The sequence below is a fragment of the Furipterus horrens genome, unplaced genomic scaffold, assembly GCF_987537825.1.
Source record: "Furipterus horrens unplaced genomic scaffold, mFurHor1.1.pri manual_scaffold_8, whole genome shotgun sequence".
Taxonomy (NCBI): Eukaryota; Metazoa; Chordata; class Mammalia; order Chiroptera; family Furipteridae; genus Furipterus; species Furipterus horrens.
This window is the reverse complement of record NW_028327178.1, coordinates 52,634,901-52,653,651: the sequence shown is the minus strand read 5'-3', so window position 1 is coordinate 52,653,651 and position 18,751 is coordinate 52,634,901. Positions and strand designations below refer to the sequence as shown.

The following is an 18,751-nucleotide window of genomic DNA, read 5'->3' as shown; positions in this document are numbered from 1 at the left end:
TGTAACCTGGCAGCTAAGGAGAGTGGACTAGAATGTGCATATGTGAACAATGATGACCTCACTGTACTAGTCAGTGGGGGTGATAGGCACTGTTAGTGAGCATGTGTACTGTGTGGCCATCACATTCAAAATGACTGAGCAAGTAGAGCAACAAGTCTGCATCGAATTTTGTATTAAGCTTGAACATTCCTCCATGGGAACTATTCAGATAATTTAGAAGGTTGAAGCTATGGGAAATTGGTTATTGGCAGCTCCATCACAATAACATACCCATTCATGCTCATGCATCATGTCTCATGCAGAGTTTTTTGGCGAAACATCAAATCACCCAGATTTGGTACCCTGCAACTTTTAGCTTTTCCCAAAACTAAAATCACCTTTGAAAGGGAAGAGATTTCAGACCATCGATGAGATTCAGGAAAATATGACAGGGCAGTTGATGGCAATTGGGAGAATGAAATGAGGTCCTAAAGTGCCTACTTCAAAGGGGACTGAATAATCATTGTCCTATGTACAATGTTTCTTGTATCTTGTATCTTCTTCAATAAATGTCTCTATTTTTCATATTACATGGCTGGATACCTTCTGGATAGACCTTGTACAGAAATCAATTGTGTCTCTATACAGTAACAATGAAACATCTAAAAAAGAAATAAATTTTTTCCATTTACAATAACATCAAAAACAATAAAATGCTTATAAATAAATTTAACCAAAGAAGTGAAATATTTGTACAATTTCTTATAAAAGAAATAGAAGAAGATATCATTAAACATTTCAAAAGGGAATCCCGGTTTGTTAAGAACATCAACCAAAAAAAAAAAAATAATGGAAAATATTAATACATTTATTAGACTTGTAATGAAAAGTAGCTGTATTTCAAGTTGAATTTTACCATAAGGGTCAACTTGAGAATTTTTTTCTAAGATTTAAGTGCTAAAATAATAAGGAACTACATGAGCTCTCAGGGTTGGCTGGGTTTGGGGGGGAATCCCAGAACTGTCTCTCTAACTGGATGTGATTTCTGCCAGGTTCCGCCTTGTTCCATTTTTGACTGAGCTAAGGGCTGTGATGGACTGGGTATGGACAGACACGACCTTGAGCCTCTCCAGCTGGATCTGTGTAGAGGATATCTATGCTCATATATTTATTCTGAAATGTTGGCGGGAGTCAGAAAAAGTAAGCCAATAAAATGCTTTATTTCTATTTGTTTCTCTTAGATACCGGCTGCTTGTAAGATTAATGTGAACTTCTGCAAGTCTTGTCGCCAAATAAATGGAGACAGGGGCAAAAACTACTAGGACCTATAAATGTCCTATTGACTTTCACCTCACTGGAGTTGGGAATCTTGGACACACTGCTGTCTTAGCAATAGTATCCAGATGTGTTCTTCTTTTGGAAACTGTATATTGTAGTTGTTTTTAGAAAAAGAAATATATTTGCTGTGTGACCCAATAATTCTTAAATGGCTCATTTGGGAACAGGAGGGAATGTGCTATGGTGGAGAAAAGTGGGGTCAGGTGGCTTGGACTCAGGGTCACCACCTGATGTGCTCTTTCATAAGAGACAGACAGTGTAACTGCTTTGTGCAAAGGAAATTGAAGTGCCAATACTTGATCCTTCTGCCAGGTTGAACATTAAGGTTAAAAATGGATAGAATTACAATTATTTGTTGGTTTTTCAAGTTTAACATATGAAATAGGAGCCTGTTGCATAAAAGCAATAAAAATATTCAAGTATTATATCATTAGCTGAGGTGGTGTGTTATGTCTTTTTTACCTATCTCCATGATATCCTCTTTGGAAAAGTCTTCTCTAGTTCATATAATTTCTGTGTTCTTCAGTTCCTTCTGGAAATTTCAACACTGTAACTGTATGTCCTTTCTGTTTATGGGGTTTGTGGGAGTGAAGGAGGTGGGGTTAGCAGTTTACTTAAAATCATATTAGCTTCTCCTGATTTTAAGAGCAAAAGAGTTAATATAATGACAGAATATGAGAGCCAATCAACCACAGAGACATTGAGGGTTGAATTGAGATGACAAGTGTCTGGAAATCATGACATATGAAGAAAAGTAGAAAGAATCAAGAATTGTTCAGTCTGAAGTCAAAAAAAACGGTGAGACAAACTTTTAAATATTGGAAAGTGGATTTAAAATTTTTTAATTAATTTGCAAGATCCAAGAAAACAGTTTTAAGAAAAGTAGGCAAAATTCCGGTAAGTTTCAATGAAACATAAAGATCCTTCTAACAATCACAGATGGGCTGCTTCACAAAATCGTTGCTGAGAGGTGCCCACATACACACAAAGTCACACAGAGGAGAATTTACATTGCAAAACCTCTGTGCTAGGAAGGGCTAAGTCTACCCCCTAGAACCATTTCTTCAAGGGGTATTATATCAGTTGTCTATTGCTAATAACAAACTACCTCAAAACTTAGTAGTTTAAAAGTAACACCATTTTATCTGCTCACAATTCTGTGGATCTGCAGTTTGAGTAGGAAGCTACTGGACAGTCTAGTCGGGGATCACTCCTGTCACTGTCATTTTGAGGGACAGAGCATAGGCAAGGGAAAAGCAAGGGAGAGAGTCAGTTCAAGAGAGAAGCAAGTCAAGAGGGTCATTTTAAGGTCAGAGGAGTTGAACCTCTCTTAGATGGTAAGGAAAGGACCAATAGAAAAAAGAGAAGTACAAATTCTTAGAATCAGAGCCAAAGGAGAAAGGTGCAGGTGAGGTTCTGGAAAGAGTAGCCTCAGAGGCATGGATGCACAAGCTGGGAGTGGCGAAGAGGAATGGCCATCCTACAGAAAGTTGGAGAGAGATGGTTAGTAAATTATCTCAATAGTCTGTGTTCTCCAGAAAGTAGATGAGTTCACCTATCAAAACCAAAAGAGATGGCATTTCAGGTCCTGGAGCCTGCATGGAAACTGTGAGAAATTGCTTCCTCTGGGTGAATAGGAGAAGGACTCTTAATAGGGGCGTTTTTTTCTGAATCAGAACTCACATGACTGCCCCACATAAATACAGAGCCACTTTTAATGTGAACAGCTGTGGCTGCCTTGCTTATCAACTTATATATGCTTTTTACTGCCTTTGAGCCAACAGGTAACAATCTTTTTGAGACTGTAGTGAGAGAATCATACCTGTCACCATCCTTCTTACAAAGGACAGAGTCATCCTAGCCTAGAACAATAGACATTTCTGTGCAACAAAAGAGTTGCAATAATCCTTTTATTTTTATCTTTTTAAGAAATAAAAGTCTTACCCAGCAATTTCATTTCTGGAAATATATCTGAAAAAAAAATGCTAATTTAAAAGAATATATGTACTCTTATGTTCATTACAGCATTTTTACAATAGCCAAAATTTGGAAGCAGCCCAAGTGTCAATCAATAGATAAGTGGGAAAAAAGTGTGGTATATCTACACAATGGAATACTGCTTAGTAGTATAAATAAGGAAATCTTACCTTTTGTGCAAGCATGATTGAAACTGGAGACTATTATGCTAAGTGAAATAAACCAGTCAGAGAAAGACATTTAAATACCATATGATTTCACTTATATGTGGAATATAATGAACAAAATAAACCAACAAACAAAATAGAAACAGACTCGTAGATACAGAGAACAGACTGACAGCTGTCAGAAGAGAGGGAGTTTGGGTGGGCTGGGTGTAAAAAACTGAAAGGATTAAGAAGAAAAGAAAAGAAAGAAAACCTCATAGACACAGACAACAGTATGGTGGTTACCAGAGTGGAAAGGGAGTTGGGAGAGGTAGAAGAGCATAATAGGGGGATAAATGGCAATGGAAGGACACTTGACTTAGGGTGGTGAACACACACTATAATATGTAGATAATGTATTATAGAATTGTATACCTGAAACATATAATTTTGTAAACCAATGTCACCCCAATAAATTCAGTTTTTATAAAAAGACATAAAAGCCTCCTGTTAATGTATCACCTCTACTTAAATATATATTTCTATCTTATGCTAAGTCTATATATATTTAAATCACACATGGTAAACATCCTGAAAAATTTAGGTATGTGGAAGGAAGTATTAGGGAGTCTAAAATCTGACCCTCCTTTCTACTTCATCCCCATAAGAGATTGAAACTTTACCAGTGATGATCATTTATCTAGTATGAAGCAGAAGAGTAAGTTTCTTTTAAAAGCAACTTTTCCTGGGGATTATTTCATATTGAATGTAATATGTTCCTGGAGTTTCCTGAAAGGCCAAATGTTGGCATGAGCACACACGCAATGCAGGCCACTCACTCTGAGTCATTTTTCACAGCGATTTCCATGCAGCCACCTCTCAAACACTTCTAAGAAGCTGTTTGAAAATGTAGCATGCAGGAACTTCAAAATGAGAAATGTGGATGAGACTTGACTCACCTAGGAAAAGGTGATGGAGCAGGATAGAACAAGAAAGTGACAGTTGCTTTGAAAGTAAAGGGAAAGATAACCTCATAATTAGAGAGAGGCCAAAGGTCTTGCCCCTGTCCTTCCCTTAGAAATGCATTGAGGAGTGAACATGAGTAGGGAGAGAATGGAAGGGGGGTTCTGGAATATTTTGAGGTGAAACTGAAAGACACTGGCCTTCAGGAGAGGAACCAACATGGTCCCACTTCAGGCAGATGAGATTCAAACTGTTCTTGACAGAATAGATACACCTATTTTAAGTCACAAAGCTCTTCATTATGTAATACTAGGGTGCTATTGCAGTGGGTTAAGTGGTCCATTGTCTAAACTTGTCTCATTGACAAAATAATGAAAAAGCAAATGTGTGTGTCTGTGTATTAAATATATATTTCAAATTTTCAAATAGTCTAGTTTCTCTTTCAAAATAGAAAATTCTAAGCACTGGTATCAAATTCCAGTGCAACAATATTAAAATATTGTCCTTAATCTGAACCTCATGCAACTTCACAGTAGAGTCACTTAGGAGCATAATCTTTCACACTGAGTAGACAATGCTTTCCATACAGACTCTGATCCACCCTCCAGTCCAACTTGTGTCCTCATGTTTCCAAGTCCATATTTAAGAATCACTGAATGTCAGCTTATAGAGCCCTTCAGCGGTGTCCTTTAAAGTCTTCAGGGAGTCATCTGCTGGCTTCAAGACCTCTCTCAGTTTGTAACCCAGAGCTCAGTGCCTATAGACAGGATGTGGATTATTTTTCCTTACCTTAACCTACTGAAATGACCACATTCCAAGGGAGTGTTAGCCAGGGAGGAAGGACAACATCCCCACTATGTATGTAGCCTAGCTTAACTTCAGGGGTTACCCTGGAAGAAAACTAGATCACTGGGAAGCAACATTTAAACAAGAAATATGCATAAGAGCTGGAGCAGTTTTAATACCCGACAGTAAAGTTGGCTCTTTCAGCCTTACCCCTAATCTCTAAGACAGAGCTTAGTGGGTCCTTAGCAAAGCAAATGGAAGTAATTCCAGCTCTACCAAGTACACTGCTCTTGTATAGAAACAAGTCCCTGTGTGACACACACACACACCTACAACCACCCCCTACCCAGCCCTGCTCAGCACAGCACCCAAGCACAGGCCCCTACAGAGTCACAACCCAAGAGAGGGCTGGTTTTTCCTACAGATCTTATTGTGTGATATAAACAACATTGTTTTGACAATGTGTGTTTTGAATGAAGTGAAAAATGTTTTTCCACTCACCAAGGGGAAGGAGGAGTCAGTTGAAAGGCACAGCTTTTGAATACTCAGAAATTTAAAGTAAAATGTCTTTCTCCCACATAATCCCATAAAACCAGAGACTTTATTCAGCAGAATATTTGATCCATTGACCCTTAGGTTCATCACTAGCAAAACGCACACAGAAATTTTAAGGGAAAAGTCACTCAAGTCCTCTTGGTTCCCCGTGGCACCATGGTGGGGATGTGTAGAGATCTAATTATAGTTTCATGCCACTACCTAACTTTTTGTCCAGGTTGGGACAAGGTTGCTCTCCCCACTTCAGAGAAAACAGAGCAGAATCAGGACTAATTCAAGTCACAACCCATGGGAAGAGCCCTCATCCTCCCCATCTGCTTTTCAGGGGACAGTGGACTGAGCCTTGTGTAAATTCTTCTGTTGCAGAGATACCCTCAGCCCCGTGGGCAGAAGAAGAAGAAAGTGGTGAAGTATGGCATGGGAGGCATGATCATTGTTCTGCTCATCTGCATTGTTTGGTTTCCTCTTCTCTTCATGTCTTTGATCAAATCTGTCGCTGGGGTGATCAACCAGCCCTTGGACGTCTCAGTCACAATTACCCTGGGAGGTTACCAGGTAATCATTGTGCATGTCCTCCAGGCCTAACTCACCTGCAAGTACCTTATCTAACACACTCTTCTCCTGATAACAACCTACAAAATGTTTAGTTATGTTTTGCCAATCCATATTTCCTATCTAAATTTTGACTTTTCAGCAAATATGAGATGTTTGAAATAAGGTGTAGAAGGCAGTGAAAGAATCATTCTGTTCTGGTTTTGAGGACAAAAGTAATTACTTCAAAAAGATATCTGTGGCTAGCTGCCATGGGGTATTCAGTGGATGACCTGCCATGCAAATATTTTTCCTTTAACCCAAGATGCAGAGAAGAACTTCAGAATATTGACAATTCTGTATATCTTGTTTTACAGCCTATTTTCACAATGAGTGCCCAGCAAAGCCAGCTGAAAGTTATGGACCATCCAAAGTTTGATAAATTTATAAAAGCTTTCTCTAGGGACACTGTAAGTAAATGCATATAATAGATCTCTATGAAGACCTTTCATCTAGGTGAGCGAGTGGTTGTCATACTACTTAACTACTTTGTCATGGTCTGTGCGGGGAAAAGGGATTTTCAGAGATTATCAGTTGTACACAGCAGATTCCTAGCCACTGAATGCTTTGATAATCTAAGACATTATGTCTATATTATTGGATGTAAGTGTTAATAAATGTAATTTTATTTTGGGACATTGTAATGTAAGCTCAACAGGTGTTGATCCTTATAAAAATATTGTAAGTTTTTAAATTGTGGTAATATTGATCTTTTTCACAGGTGGCTCTACTCTGGAAATCTGTCCTAAAGAAATAATTCAAAATATGGGAAAAATAGTATGTCAGTAGCTACTTCTGATAGCATTCCCTATGTTAGTAAAAACTGGAAGCAATTTAAGAAGTCACCAAGTAGGGGCTGGTTGAATAAGTCGTGGTGTATGTATGAAGTTAATTTGATTAGCACTGAATTCTCTAAGGTAGAATAATGGGGCTTCCACTTTATATTTCTTTATATTGTGTGAATATTTTCCAAGCAACTTCTTTTGTAGTAAAAAGTAATCATTACAAAGACTATATATGGCATGAGAATTTCTCAAGATAAAACATAAATGAAAAAGAATTTAGAATTTTTTAATGATAAAAAATAAGATACACATCCCCTACTACATAAAACAGCAGTAATGTTCTGGTGGCAGAGTTTTAGCTATCATTATTCTTTTCTCTATACTTCAACTTTTAATAATATTATAACATGATTTTTCATAATTTAAATTTGTTTTACAAATAATATTTTTTGTTTTTAAAAATTGATTAGCAAACAGAGGTTTTTCTTTTTTGTAAAATTATAGGTCTATCATGCACACTGTCAAAACCAATATTGAGGGATGAACAGCTAAGAGGGCAGGGCCAGGATGACCTAAGTGGATGAAATTTGCTCTGATGAGAGGGGCGTTTTCAAATAGTTGATAAATTTTCTTCTTAGTGGGAAGGAAAAAACACACTAAATCATCTGATTTTTTTTTCACTATTTAATTGGAATGATTCCATAGCTGTTTTGGTGTGACAGCATTACCACTGGGGGTTGACAATGTCACTAGAAGCTGCCTGTACCTGTGAGTAGGGGAATTAAGTCAGTGCAATAGAAGACCAAGATAATCCATTATAGAAATGTTCTTTTAATAGGAAGAAATTATCTCTATACAGTCAGTTAAAAGGACAAGTAATGACTTTATACATCATCATGTATGTGATCTATTTCTGCATGTGTATTTGTGTGCATATAGGGTGCTATGCAATTTCTAGAAAATTATGAAAGAGAAGACATAACAGTAGCAGAACTGGAAGGAAATTCAAATTCTTTATGGACCATCAGCCCTCCCAGTAAGCAGAAAATGATACACGAACTCACGGACCCCAAAAGTAGCTTCTCTGTTGTTTTTTCATGGAGTATTCAGAGGTAGTTACTGTATTTCCATGCATAATTTCCCCTTTTCCCAAACCTAAACTCAGAGTGGGGTGGGGGGCATAAGAGGATAGAGAAATTAAATTAGTGTGGATCATAGTTCACACTTTATCTTGGGAACATTCATTCAATACTACAGCTAATATTTTTGTTTATTAAATAGTGATTTGCCTGGGAATCACTGACAAAACTAAGGGCTTCTTATTTTTCCTTTTTACTACTAAGTTCCATTTTAAAGAAAGGGTGTCAATGGGTTCTGCGAACAAGAGAGAGACGTAGAGAGAAAAGAGGGTGATGACTCAAAATGAAAAAGAGACTGTGTATATTGTAAGATTCCCCTGAAAGGTAGAAGTTTGGTCTTAATAACAAAAAATGTGCATCCTCTGGAACCTTGGCTTCTTTCTTGCATGTCTCCAACATCAGGGGAGCCCTAGCAGATCTTTTCTCAAAGCATGAGGTGTGAGAGCAGTGTGGCAGACCCAGGAGGGGAGAGCTGAGGGAAACTATTCTTCACCTGAGTTAATGGCCAGCATGCAGCCACTATTTCACTTGTGTAGACAGACAGAGCATGTTGTAGTAAAAGTTCTTGCATGCCAAAGCCTGACATGTAAGTGAAGCAGTTCAGGGGCCTCGACACAGTATACCAACTGACTAGTTTAGTTTCTTTCATCACAGTTGTGACTCGGAACTCCATACAACTTTGTCAGTCAAGTTTTAAGTTCATTGAGCTCCACAATTTCAGCTTCCTGGATGGAATCAAGAAATAATTGTGACAATTAGTGGAGGTGGGGGGAGGTGAAGGGTTGGAGAGATTGAGCAAAAAAGGAGGACTCATGGACATGGACAACATTATGGTGATTGCTGGGGGAAGGGGAAATAAGAGGGCTAAATGGTAATAGAAAAAAATACAATAAAGATTAAATTTTTAAAAAAATAATTGTGATAGGTACAGAAGAAAGCCTTCTAGAATCTAAAGTGAATTCACAAAGAAATAGTAAAGAAATATTTCAAAGGGGGAAGTTCAAAAATTAAAGAACCCCTTTAATCTTATTTCCTCCTTTTAAATGTCCCAAATTCCTCACATGGAATTCTGTACTGCCAAAAAATTTACTTATTAGCCTTTCTTTGAAAGGCTACTAGAAAATAACAGCAACATTAAAAACCAACATCTGATGGATTATTCTTTTAAAACGTGGATTCTATTGGTCACCATGAAGACCAAATTCATTGGATTAATATAGAATGTTCAGGAAATTCATACCAGAGCAATAGGATGGTTTATCCTTTGGTCAGGAGACGGTGCCTCCTCACCTGGCATCTGTTGTAAAAGTGCTTATGACCTCCCTAAGTTTTACCAACTTTGTTGTCTAAGAAACTGGACATAATAGTGTGGTGGACAGAAGGGGTTAGGATTGATAGCTGTGGACCCGATAAAACCTGGTGATATTAATAAAATTAAGAGTCAACTAAGTTTTTAATTTCTCTTCCAAACTTCTGAATAATCATTGACATTGAGTTTGTCTTTTTTTCCTTACAGAAACATGAGTCTTGGTGCAAAAGCAGAAATAGCAACAGATAAGCTTTCTTTTCCTCTTAAAAATATTACACGAGAGAATATAGCTAAAATGATAGCTGGCAATGACACAGAAAGTTCAACAACGCCAGTGTAAGTTAATTGTTTCTGTTAATATAGCTTTAGTAGGTGTATGTATCTGGTACAGAATCTCTACCTACGAATTCATCACATGCAAGAAATGCAATTTTTGTCATTCTTTGGTAACTCATATGAATTTCTATTTGGAGGCCTCACTGTGCTAGTTTGAAGGAACTCTATTCTCTCCCTTCTCACTCTCTGTCCACTCAGCCAGGGAGTATTGCTCTTGTCTCTGAGCAGCATACCTTGCTGTTATATTACCATAATCACCAAAAGCCAGGGAAAGACCCTGCATGACCTCTTTCCTGCTATTACTCCTGCTGCAGGGTTACTGAATACCTAGCTAATCAATAGGGGTTGGGCAGGGGAGGTGAGGGGAAGACAAAAGATAAACAGAAATTTGAAAGATTACATTTTGACATATTATCCTGCCATATAAGTACTCCATTTCAAACACATCCAAATCTATGATGTTTAGATTCTAATATAAGAACTAGCAAGAGAAAAAAACGTGCTTTGGTCTAAAACTGTTAAATGAAGTATTTCAGATGTCCACCAGACATTTATTTCCCAGTTCTGTCCTCCAGTCTGCCCTGACCCCATTGTTATGTATTAAATGTAAAAACCACCATGATGCAGCCTTCACACATATTTCTAACTGAAATATCCTTTGTTAATCACTAAAGTAGAAGAGCTCTGAAGATCATCAAATTCCGCCCCTGCCCCATAACTTTCCAGTTGCAAAACAGGCCTACAATGATGGAATAACCTTCTCAGGTCACCAGTTCATCCTGCAGAGGCAGGATATGGTCCAGGTCACCAGTTCCCTCCTCACACCTCACTCTTATCACTAGATCAAATGCACTTCACTTGATGATAGATACTTTTCAAATCCTAAAAATCAAAATTAGAAGAGGACTCAATGTTATTGATACAAATGGTAGGCTCCTAGCAAGAAAAATAGCTCTTTGCTTCAGAAACAGCAACAGCTATGGGAAAACCTCTGTAGCAGTCTCGAAGCATTAGCTAGCTTGAGTATAGCATTTACGTGAGTATTTGAATAGAACCCGGTGACTTTTTTTTGGCTTCAGAGAATTCTGATTATAATGGAAACCCATAAATTATAATGACTGCACACTGAATAGACATATGAAGACTCACCATTGTTTGTTTGATATAAGCTCAGAATAGCATCCAAAACATCAATTACATGTGGGTCAAACAACTAAAACTTAATTATCTTTCTTTCTTTCTTTCTTTCTTTCTTTTTTAATGCACAGGACTATAGAAAGGATCTACCCATATTACGTAAAAGCACCTAGTGATTCTAACTCCAAACCTATAAAGCAACTTTTATCTGGTAAGAATAAGAAGGAATCATTTCAGAAATCTTTTTAAACCTTCTTTTATTCAATTTCTACAGTTTGCATTTTTCAGCCTTTATCAAGCTACTTTCCAGTTTTCATTCCCTGTGTGACACAGATTGCAAGAAGAAGGCTTCACCAGCCAGAGGAATCATTCACTCACCTGGAAGCCATGGTCTTGGTTTCATTTTTTTCTTTTTTTATTGATATAAACCTGATTGACTCAAATTCACATTGAGTGACTGATGTTACTGCTTAGTCAGTCTGTTTACTTGTTTCTATTAGCAACCATATCAGTGCAGAAAACTACCCCATACAGTGTTAAATAGGAAGACACTACAATAGGAACAATGAAAAGATAGCAGGAAATGTTCTCGATTCAACTCACAGTTGATTAAGTATCAACAGTAGTGCTCAAGGGACTATATTTTCCCCATACGGCCATGATGGGAGTGAACTGAAAGTTTTGGATGCCTTTAACAACCAAGCATTGTTTGACTTAATAAGTTACCTGAGCCAGAGTAGCTGTACACCTCTGGTCCAGGTAGAGGACATGCAGTATTCAGTTCATGTCCATTCATATGCCGTAGCCACTGTCACCAGGCTCTGTGTGACTCGTGCTTAACTGGGAAGATAGAAATGTAAGTAAGCGATCAGTTAGAATCTCCCATGAAAATTACCAAAATTAGAGGCAGTATAGAGGACCTAGAGGGAGAGTACTGGCCAAATCCCAAATCTACAGGCTTTTCTTCAACAATAAATAAGTATGTCTTGCAAGGTAATTGCAAGATGCATTGAGAACATTGGTACTTTCTTTTCAATCCAGACCAGTTCTAGAAATGTTTAGTCTGAGAGTACAGATTGTTTAACAGTCTGTTGTTTCCTGAAAGAATTCTGTCCTTCAACAGGCTCCTCCTTGCTCCTGCCTTCCAGAGTGGGTCCCAACTGGCCAGGAAAGTTCTTTAAATTACTTTCTACTTCTTGGCAAAACATCTTATATTTTCATACTTTCCTTCTTCCTTTCCTTCAGCCTCAGAGACAGATATGTCCTTCCTCCCTTCCAAGGTCAGCCTCTCCCTGAGCCCCAGGCTCCATTCCTTCCCTGCCTTCACTTATTGCCCTCCTCTTTTCTGGGTTCTTTCCCTCTCCCACACTGAATTGTCTGCCTGGCAGTGATTTGAGGTCCAGCCTATGAAGTCTTGTTCTTCCAACCACATGACTTTGCTATTCTCAGATCCTGCCCACAACAACCTAAATGCTTATTGGATGAGCTTTACTGAATTATCTCTTATCTTCACCACAAGGTATATTTAGCAGAAGTTGATGGTAATCACCAGTTTACAAGGGAGAACACTGAGGCTCAGGTGAGAAATACTCAGCGAGGTTATACAAGCAGTATATGTAGGAACTTGGTCTAAACCTGCGCCTATCTGGGTCCAGTGCCAGATTTTCTCCCTCAGAACTGTCTCTAGACTTCAGAACCAAGACTCTTCCTATTCCTGAGTGTTCTGAGTAATTCATATTCTTCCCGGGTAAGGAATATGTCTTTATTAGTCTCCATTCCTCGCTCTTCTTCCATCCATCCATCCAACAAACAGACGTTTATTGTCAGTCATTGTCCTAGATTCCTATGATCTAAGAATTTAGCATGAAATAATCCAGACATGGTCCCTGCCCTCACAGTGTTTATAGTCCATCACCATGATTCTCAGTGGAGGCCTTATTTTCACTGGCAAGGTCTTCCTCTTCTTAAAAAGACTACCATAGGATCTGCATTCAATGTAACTCTAAGCTTTTTATTTACCCTACCTTTTACTTATCCTTTTACATTCACCCTTTGCAATCATTGACCATTCGGTATGAGTTTTCAGAACTTTACAGAGGTTCGTGCCATTAATCCTGCCCAGTGGGGTCTCCTCTCCCAATTCCATCTCCACCTATTGAAGTCAAAGTCAGCTCAGAAATCATCTCCTCTGGGAAACCCTCATGGATTTACCAACTAAAAGAGTCCTCTGTAAGCTAGTAGATCTTGTCAGTACAGGTCTTACAGTTTTTGCTATATGCCCATTAATTGTGTTTGTATACATGGCCTTTTCCCATTGAGATAAGGAACCATGTGGTATGCAACATTTCAACTACCTAGCACCTAACAGAGTGCCTTCTTCTTAGAAGACACTTGATAAATGTTGGTAATATGAACAAGCCAGTCAATTCCACCAAGAGTCAGTGACTTGGGTTTTAATATCTAATTAGTTGTTTGGATTATCAGCAAAGATAATTTATAGTATGCAGCAACAGCGACTAACCACTTCCATGAAAAACAGAAACCCCACACATACCTAGGACCCACTCTTTCTTTTCCACTGACATTGTTAACATGTCCATATGTACATCCTAGAATCATATGCTGTTGCCAGGAATCAGGTTTTGTGATCTGAAGATTGTCGATGTGCATTAAATCCTAAAATTCTCATGCTAACTTGATTTTATTTCTCTTCTCTTCCAGAAAATAATTTCATGAATATTACCATCATTTTGTCCAGAGATAATACAACTAAATCTAACAGTGAGTGGTGGGTTCTCAATCTGACTGGAAATAGACTATACAATCAACATACCCAGGCCTTAGAGCTGGTGGTCTTCAATGACAAAGTCAGCCCCCCCAGCCTGGGCTTCCTAGCTGGCTATGGGTAAGGACTCATTTAACAATTAACAGTTATAAGAGTCTACTTCTAACCACAATGCTGTATTCCATAAAATAATACAAATTTAATATAAAATTTAATTGAAAATAAAATTGTAAAATGCAAAAAAATGTTATAGCATAGTTCGATGCAATTCAGTGTTTAAACTTATAAAATGGCATAAAATGATCTCTTTCTTCTTAGATTTCCTTATGACCTTAGCAGCTGTAGGATCAATTAGAAACCACAGCTTTTGTCAAGTCCTGTGTTACACTTTAACCACATTCTGATGTTTAAAATCGTAGGTCATGCACAGCCCCTACAAGCACAGGTAGAAAGTTTTCTATTTCCCAGAGTCAGCCTCTTAAGAAATCATTGTTTATCTAAAGTTTTATTATAAAAATGAATCTCTGAGAAAGACAATATTATTAAAGTAAAAAATGTTAGGTACAAAAAACTATATATAGTACAATTGGATTTCTACCAAATATGCCATGTGGTTAATGTATGTATTATATGCAGTAAAACCACCAGAAGTTCATATGTGAAACTGTTAATATTGGTAAATCCCAAAATGTGAGATTTCAAAGAACTTTTATTTTTCAAATCTTACATTTGTGTCGTCGTCGTCGTCGTCGTCGGCAGCCGTCCGTCTCAAGAGACGATGGTGTAGCTTCTTAAGAGTCTATCTGCACTGCCGAGAATGGTTGTGCAGTCCCACTCGGGAGTGACACGGTATCTGTCTCCTCCCGTGTTGAATCGACATCTTGCGATGACGCTGGAGTGTCCTCTCCAGTGAAGCTGAAGCTACAGAGCCTGGGCAGGGTGATATGGAGGGTCTGCTGTTGCCCATGCAGCAGAGCCCCCCTCTCTTCGCAGCTGAAGGGTCCAAGGGAAAGACGGAGTCAATACAGCTTGGCTTCAGGTGCGCTGCAGGAGTTGCCGGTGTTGACTACAACGTCAAACCGCCTTAGGGACTCCGGCTCCAGATTTTCTGTCGGGGTTTACTCCCTTAGCCTTTCCCCTGAAGAGGTATGCCGCAAGGCAGCGGAGGTTTTTTGGAGTCAGAGTTTTCCTTCTCTGATGTGCCCTGACTGGAAGATCGAACCAGCGACACTTAGCTCGCAGGCCGACGCTCAATCCACTGAGCCAAACCAGCCAGGGTCTTACATTTGTGTAATGTGTAAATTTTATTAGAAAAAAACAGGAATTAACTTTTTTATCAGAAAAAAGTAAATGTTTTCACCAAAGGGAAAAACTTTAAACTGTATCATATTTTCTGTGGCTTGAAGGAAAATGTTATGTTTTTCTTTTAGACATGTTCTATTAACTATATTTGACTGCTAAATACAATTTCTATTTAATTTTTTTCAGTATCATGGGATTATATGCTTCAGTTGTCCTTGTGATTGGGAAGTTTGTCCGTGAGTTCTTCAGTGGGATTTCTCACTCCATCATGTTTGAAGAGCTTCCAAATGTGGATCGAATTTTGAAGTTGTGCACTGATATTTTTTTAGTTCGAGAGACAGGGGAACTGGAACTAGAGGAAGATCTCTATGCCAAATTAATATTCCTGTATCGTTCACCAGAAACCATGATCAAATGGACTAGAGAAAAAACAAATTGATAACTTAGGACACAGACTACAAATCAAGTTAACATTTGAATTTTTGAAAAAAGCACAATATTCTCATAAGAGCAAAGCATTTCTAGTGTGATGGAAATGATTTCTCTTCTGGCAGGTGGCCAAAAGGAGTTGACTTCCTTTTGTAGTCAAAGCTTCCTTGCAAATTAAGGCGCTGTTGAAAATGTTATTTGTAATTCCATTTCTCTGAAATCAGGGCTAGTTGGTTTATGTTTTAATCAACAGTGTCTTGCATTCTGATAGACTATATGAAGGAATCATTGATGGCTCTCCTTCCTTTGAGAAACAGAGAGAAGAAGGAAAGGTACCATGTTCTCCTGTATGAGGACTGTGCCCTTCCTGAAGAGATACTATAATACAGTCCACAGAGCTCTGTCACCAATGGGGAAGCTGTTATAGGGAGAATAGATGGGCCTCCACACAACCCAAATATGCAACAGCAATAGGAGGCTGAAAACTCCTAAACACAGTTCTCAGAGGAAAAGAGAAAGAGAGCTAATAACCCATGAAGATGCCAGTGGATGGATAAACCTCATTCTAAGCAAAAAGATAACTTAGTGATACTCTTACTGCCTTATCTTAACTGAAGACTAATAAATTTTTTTCCATTAAACACCAGTGACTTCTCAGGAAAAAAAAAAAAAAAAAGCAGCAAAACAAATATGTGGACACTGGCTTTATTGAGGCCCAGATAGTGACTCATTTCAATGGTGGTGGTGGTTCCACTTCAGAAAGTTACTGCTCCTGGTGAAACACCGACATGAGGCAGAAAGATAAAAATGCCTCCCAGTGGATGTGGAGTACTTTGACTTTGTAACTCTTTATTAACTGAGGTCATGAGCACCCTTTACCTTCCCCATCCCTCAACATGCATTTCCCATTTTGATGATTTAAAGCAATGGTTTTTCCAGTATGTGACATTTTCCTTCCTGTTTTTCAGGTATATCAACAAGTTTACATATTCCAATTCACATTTTTACATCTGAGACGGGTTTTTTAAGTTCATAATTATGAAAGTTCATATGTATATTAAGCTTGGGGAAATAAAAAATAGCCTTTTCTTAAATTATTGTTATTGGTAATACAACCTCTTCATTAAATAGCAATGTAGCATGGAAATTTATGACTGAAATGTAGTTTTCATTCCATATTAAAATACAGTTTCTGAGAAGAATCATTGAATGGACCACAATATGTCAAAAAATAATCCTATGTAGTTTGAGTTCAGGACTGACTTAAAATAAAACACATCTTGCAAAGTCGTTTTAAGAATACTCTTCATTCTGCCTTTTTGCATGATATAGGAAAAGTAATTTTTTTTTTCAATGTTGTGTAACAGGAGTTTCAAAAAAACATTAACAGATAAAAATTCACTTGTTGGTTGGTTTGTTTGTTTTTTATGTAGATACCGTATGTGAATAATATAAGCAGGAAACAAACTGTAACAAATTAATTTCCAGAAGAATCTCTTATAGTGAATATGGAACTTTAAAAAAATAGCAGAATTCAAATGACGTTCAGCATACTGTAGAGAATTAGTGAATATTTGTTCAATTGTAAAGGACAGTGTACTTTCAACCTGCTGAAATAAGCAGCTTTGATCACTGAAACAATAAACTCAAACCACTTAGGGAACTCTGGTCTGCGCTCTAAGTTCCCAACAACAGGAAGAATTATTGTGCATATTTCTGATTTTGAATTCTTTCCATTTAAACTGTCAACAAGGAATTTCCAGAGAGCACGTTATAACATATTTAAGAAAGAGAAAAGTAGAAAAATGCTCCTGAAAAAAAAACTGTGAAGGTCAAATATCAGAATTGTAATAGTCCTCAAGAAAATAATTTTCACGTTTCAAGAAAAAAGCCTCTTGGGGTGTTAAGTGGGAAATATAAAAGATGTCAACATAAAGAATGTCCAAATAGAGAATTTTTATAGGAGTTTATTTGAGCCAAACATATGCTGGGGAGCAAGATCTCAAATGCTTGAGAGAATAACAGTTTTGCAGCTTCTTTTATGCATTTGAAATTAAGGAAGGAACATAAGGAAGATTACATGGAGGTGGGAGAAAGCAAGGTGGGGATTGGATTATAGAATAATTAACAAGATTATGTGATTCAGTGTGGTTACTTCACAAGTCGGTTAACCTAGATGCACAGAAACAATGGGTAGGGCTTGCTTAAGGCAAACATAAGCCTTTTAATAAAGAAGTTATATGCCTGGGGTGTGACCTGCCCAGTTAGGAATTCATGATAAGATCATCCTGTGAGGTTACTTTCCATAGAACTTAGTTTCTGTTCACAAGGAACATATAGAAAATGTAGGAGAGCACACCTTCCAGGGAGGCATGAGCTGGAGTGGAGCTGGAACAGAGAATGAGGTGGTCTGGCTTCTAGTGCTGGCTTGGCCATTGTCAGGCTGGGAACCCAGGCCAGCAGCTCCCTACCCCTTTCCAAACTTCTTTTATCTGACAACATGAAGGGATCATCAGGCTATCACCAGCCATATTCTAAACCTCAAATGAGTGCCTGCCCTGGCCCAGTAGATGCCCATTATAAAAATGAATTGCCACCTTAGGCTTGGCTTTCTGGAAATAGCCTCTGAGATAGACCATCACCAGAGGACATTTAGAAGAGTGGCCCTGAGAGTTACACAGGTCAACAAAGAAGGCAAGATTGGGCAGAGGGACAAGATTGCCCAGCCACGTAGCTGCAATTGAGATTTTCCCATCCCTACAGGGCACTGAGGAGCTGGGATAGCCCTTCCTTGTCCTGAGTAAAGGCATCAGCAAGACATTGCCACAACCACCCATGAGTGGGCTTATCCTTTCAGGAGGCACTCCCTGTGGCTGGAGCTTACTGCCTCTGAGGGCACAGTTGTGAACATGGGCATGTTGTGCAGAGGGAATCTGGGAGATCACAGTATTCATCAACATCTGTGTCTGGGTCAGTCTGACCCACTGGCTCCTTATGATAAGAGTGTAAGGCCTTATTTCCCTTATCAGGGATGTATAACCTATGGCTGGTTTGAAGGCCATGTGTGACACTCATCATTCATTACCTCTACTTTGGTTCTAGATCCAAGCACCTCTGTTCATAAGGCAGAGCCAGACCCTCAACCATAGGACTCTGGTGTCCTAGGTACCAGCCCCCCTCAGGTGACAATGGCT

The 18,751-nt window shown here is 38.4% G+C and overlaps 1 protein-coding gene across 6 annotated transcripts in view; it reads left to right on the top strand.

Annotated features, from left to right (window-relative positions):
• PIEZO2 (piezo type mechanosensitive ion channel component 2) overlaps nucleotides 1–16,766 on the top strand; it is a 641,878-nt gene extending 625,112 nt beyond the window's left edge. For all 6 annotated transcript variants that reach the window (XM_090285823.1, XM_090285821.1, XM_090285819.1 and 3 more), the window contains 8 exons: nucleotides 1,032–1,179; nucleotides 6,111–6,299; nucleotides 6,653–6,745; nucleotides 8,060–8,232; nucleotides 9,776–9,904; nucleotides 11,173–11,252; nucleotides 13,763–13,946; nucleotides 15,315–16,766. In XM_090285823.1, the coding sequence (XP_090141949.1) occupies nucleotides 1,032–1,179; nucleotides 6,111–6,299; nucleotides 6,653–6,745; nucleotides 8,060–8,232; nucleotides 9,776–9,904; nucleotides 11,173–11,252; nucleotides 13,763–13,946; nucleotides 15,315–15,567 (1,249 nt within the window). In that variant the 3' untranslated portion in view covers nucleotides 15,568–16,766. The remainder of the gene's footprint in view (nucleotides 1–1,031; nucleotides 1,180–6,110; nucleotides 6,300–6,652; nucleotides 6,746–8,059; nucleotides 8,233–9,775; nucleotides 9,905–11,172; nucleotides 11,253–13,762; nucleotides 13,947–15,314) is intronic.
• The last annotated feature ends 1,985 nt before the right edge of the window (nucleotides 16,767–18,751 follow it).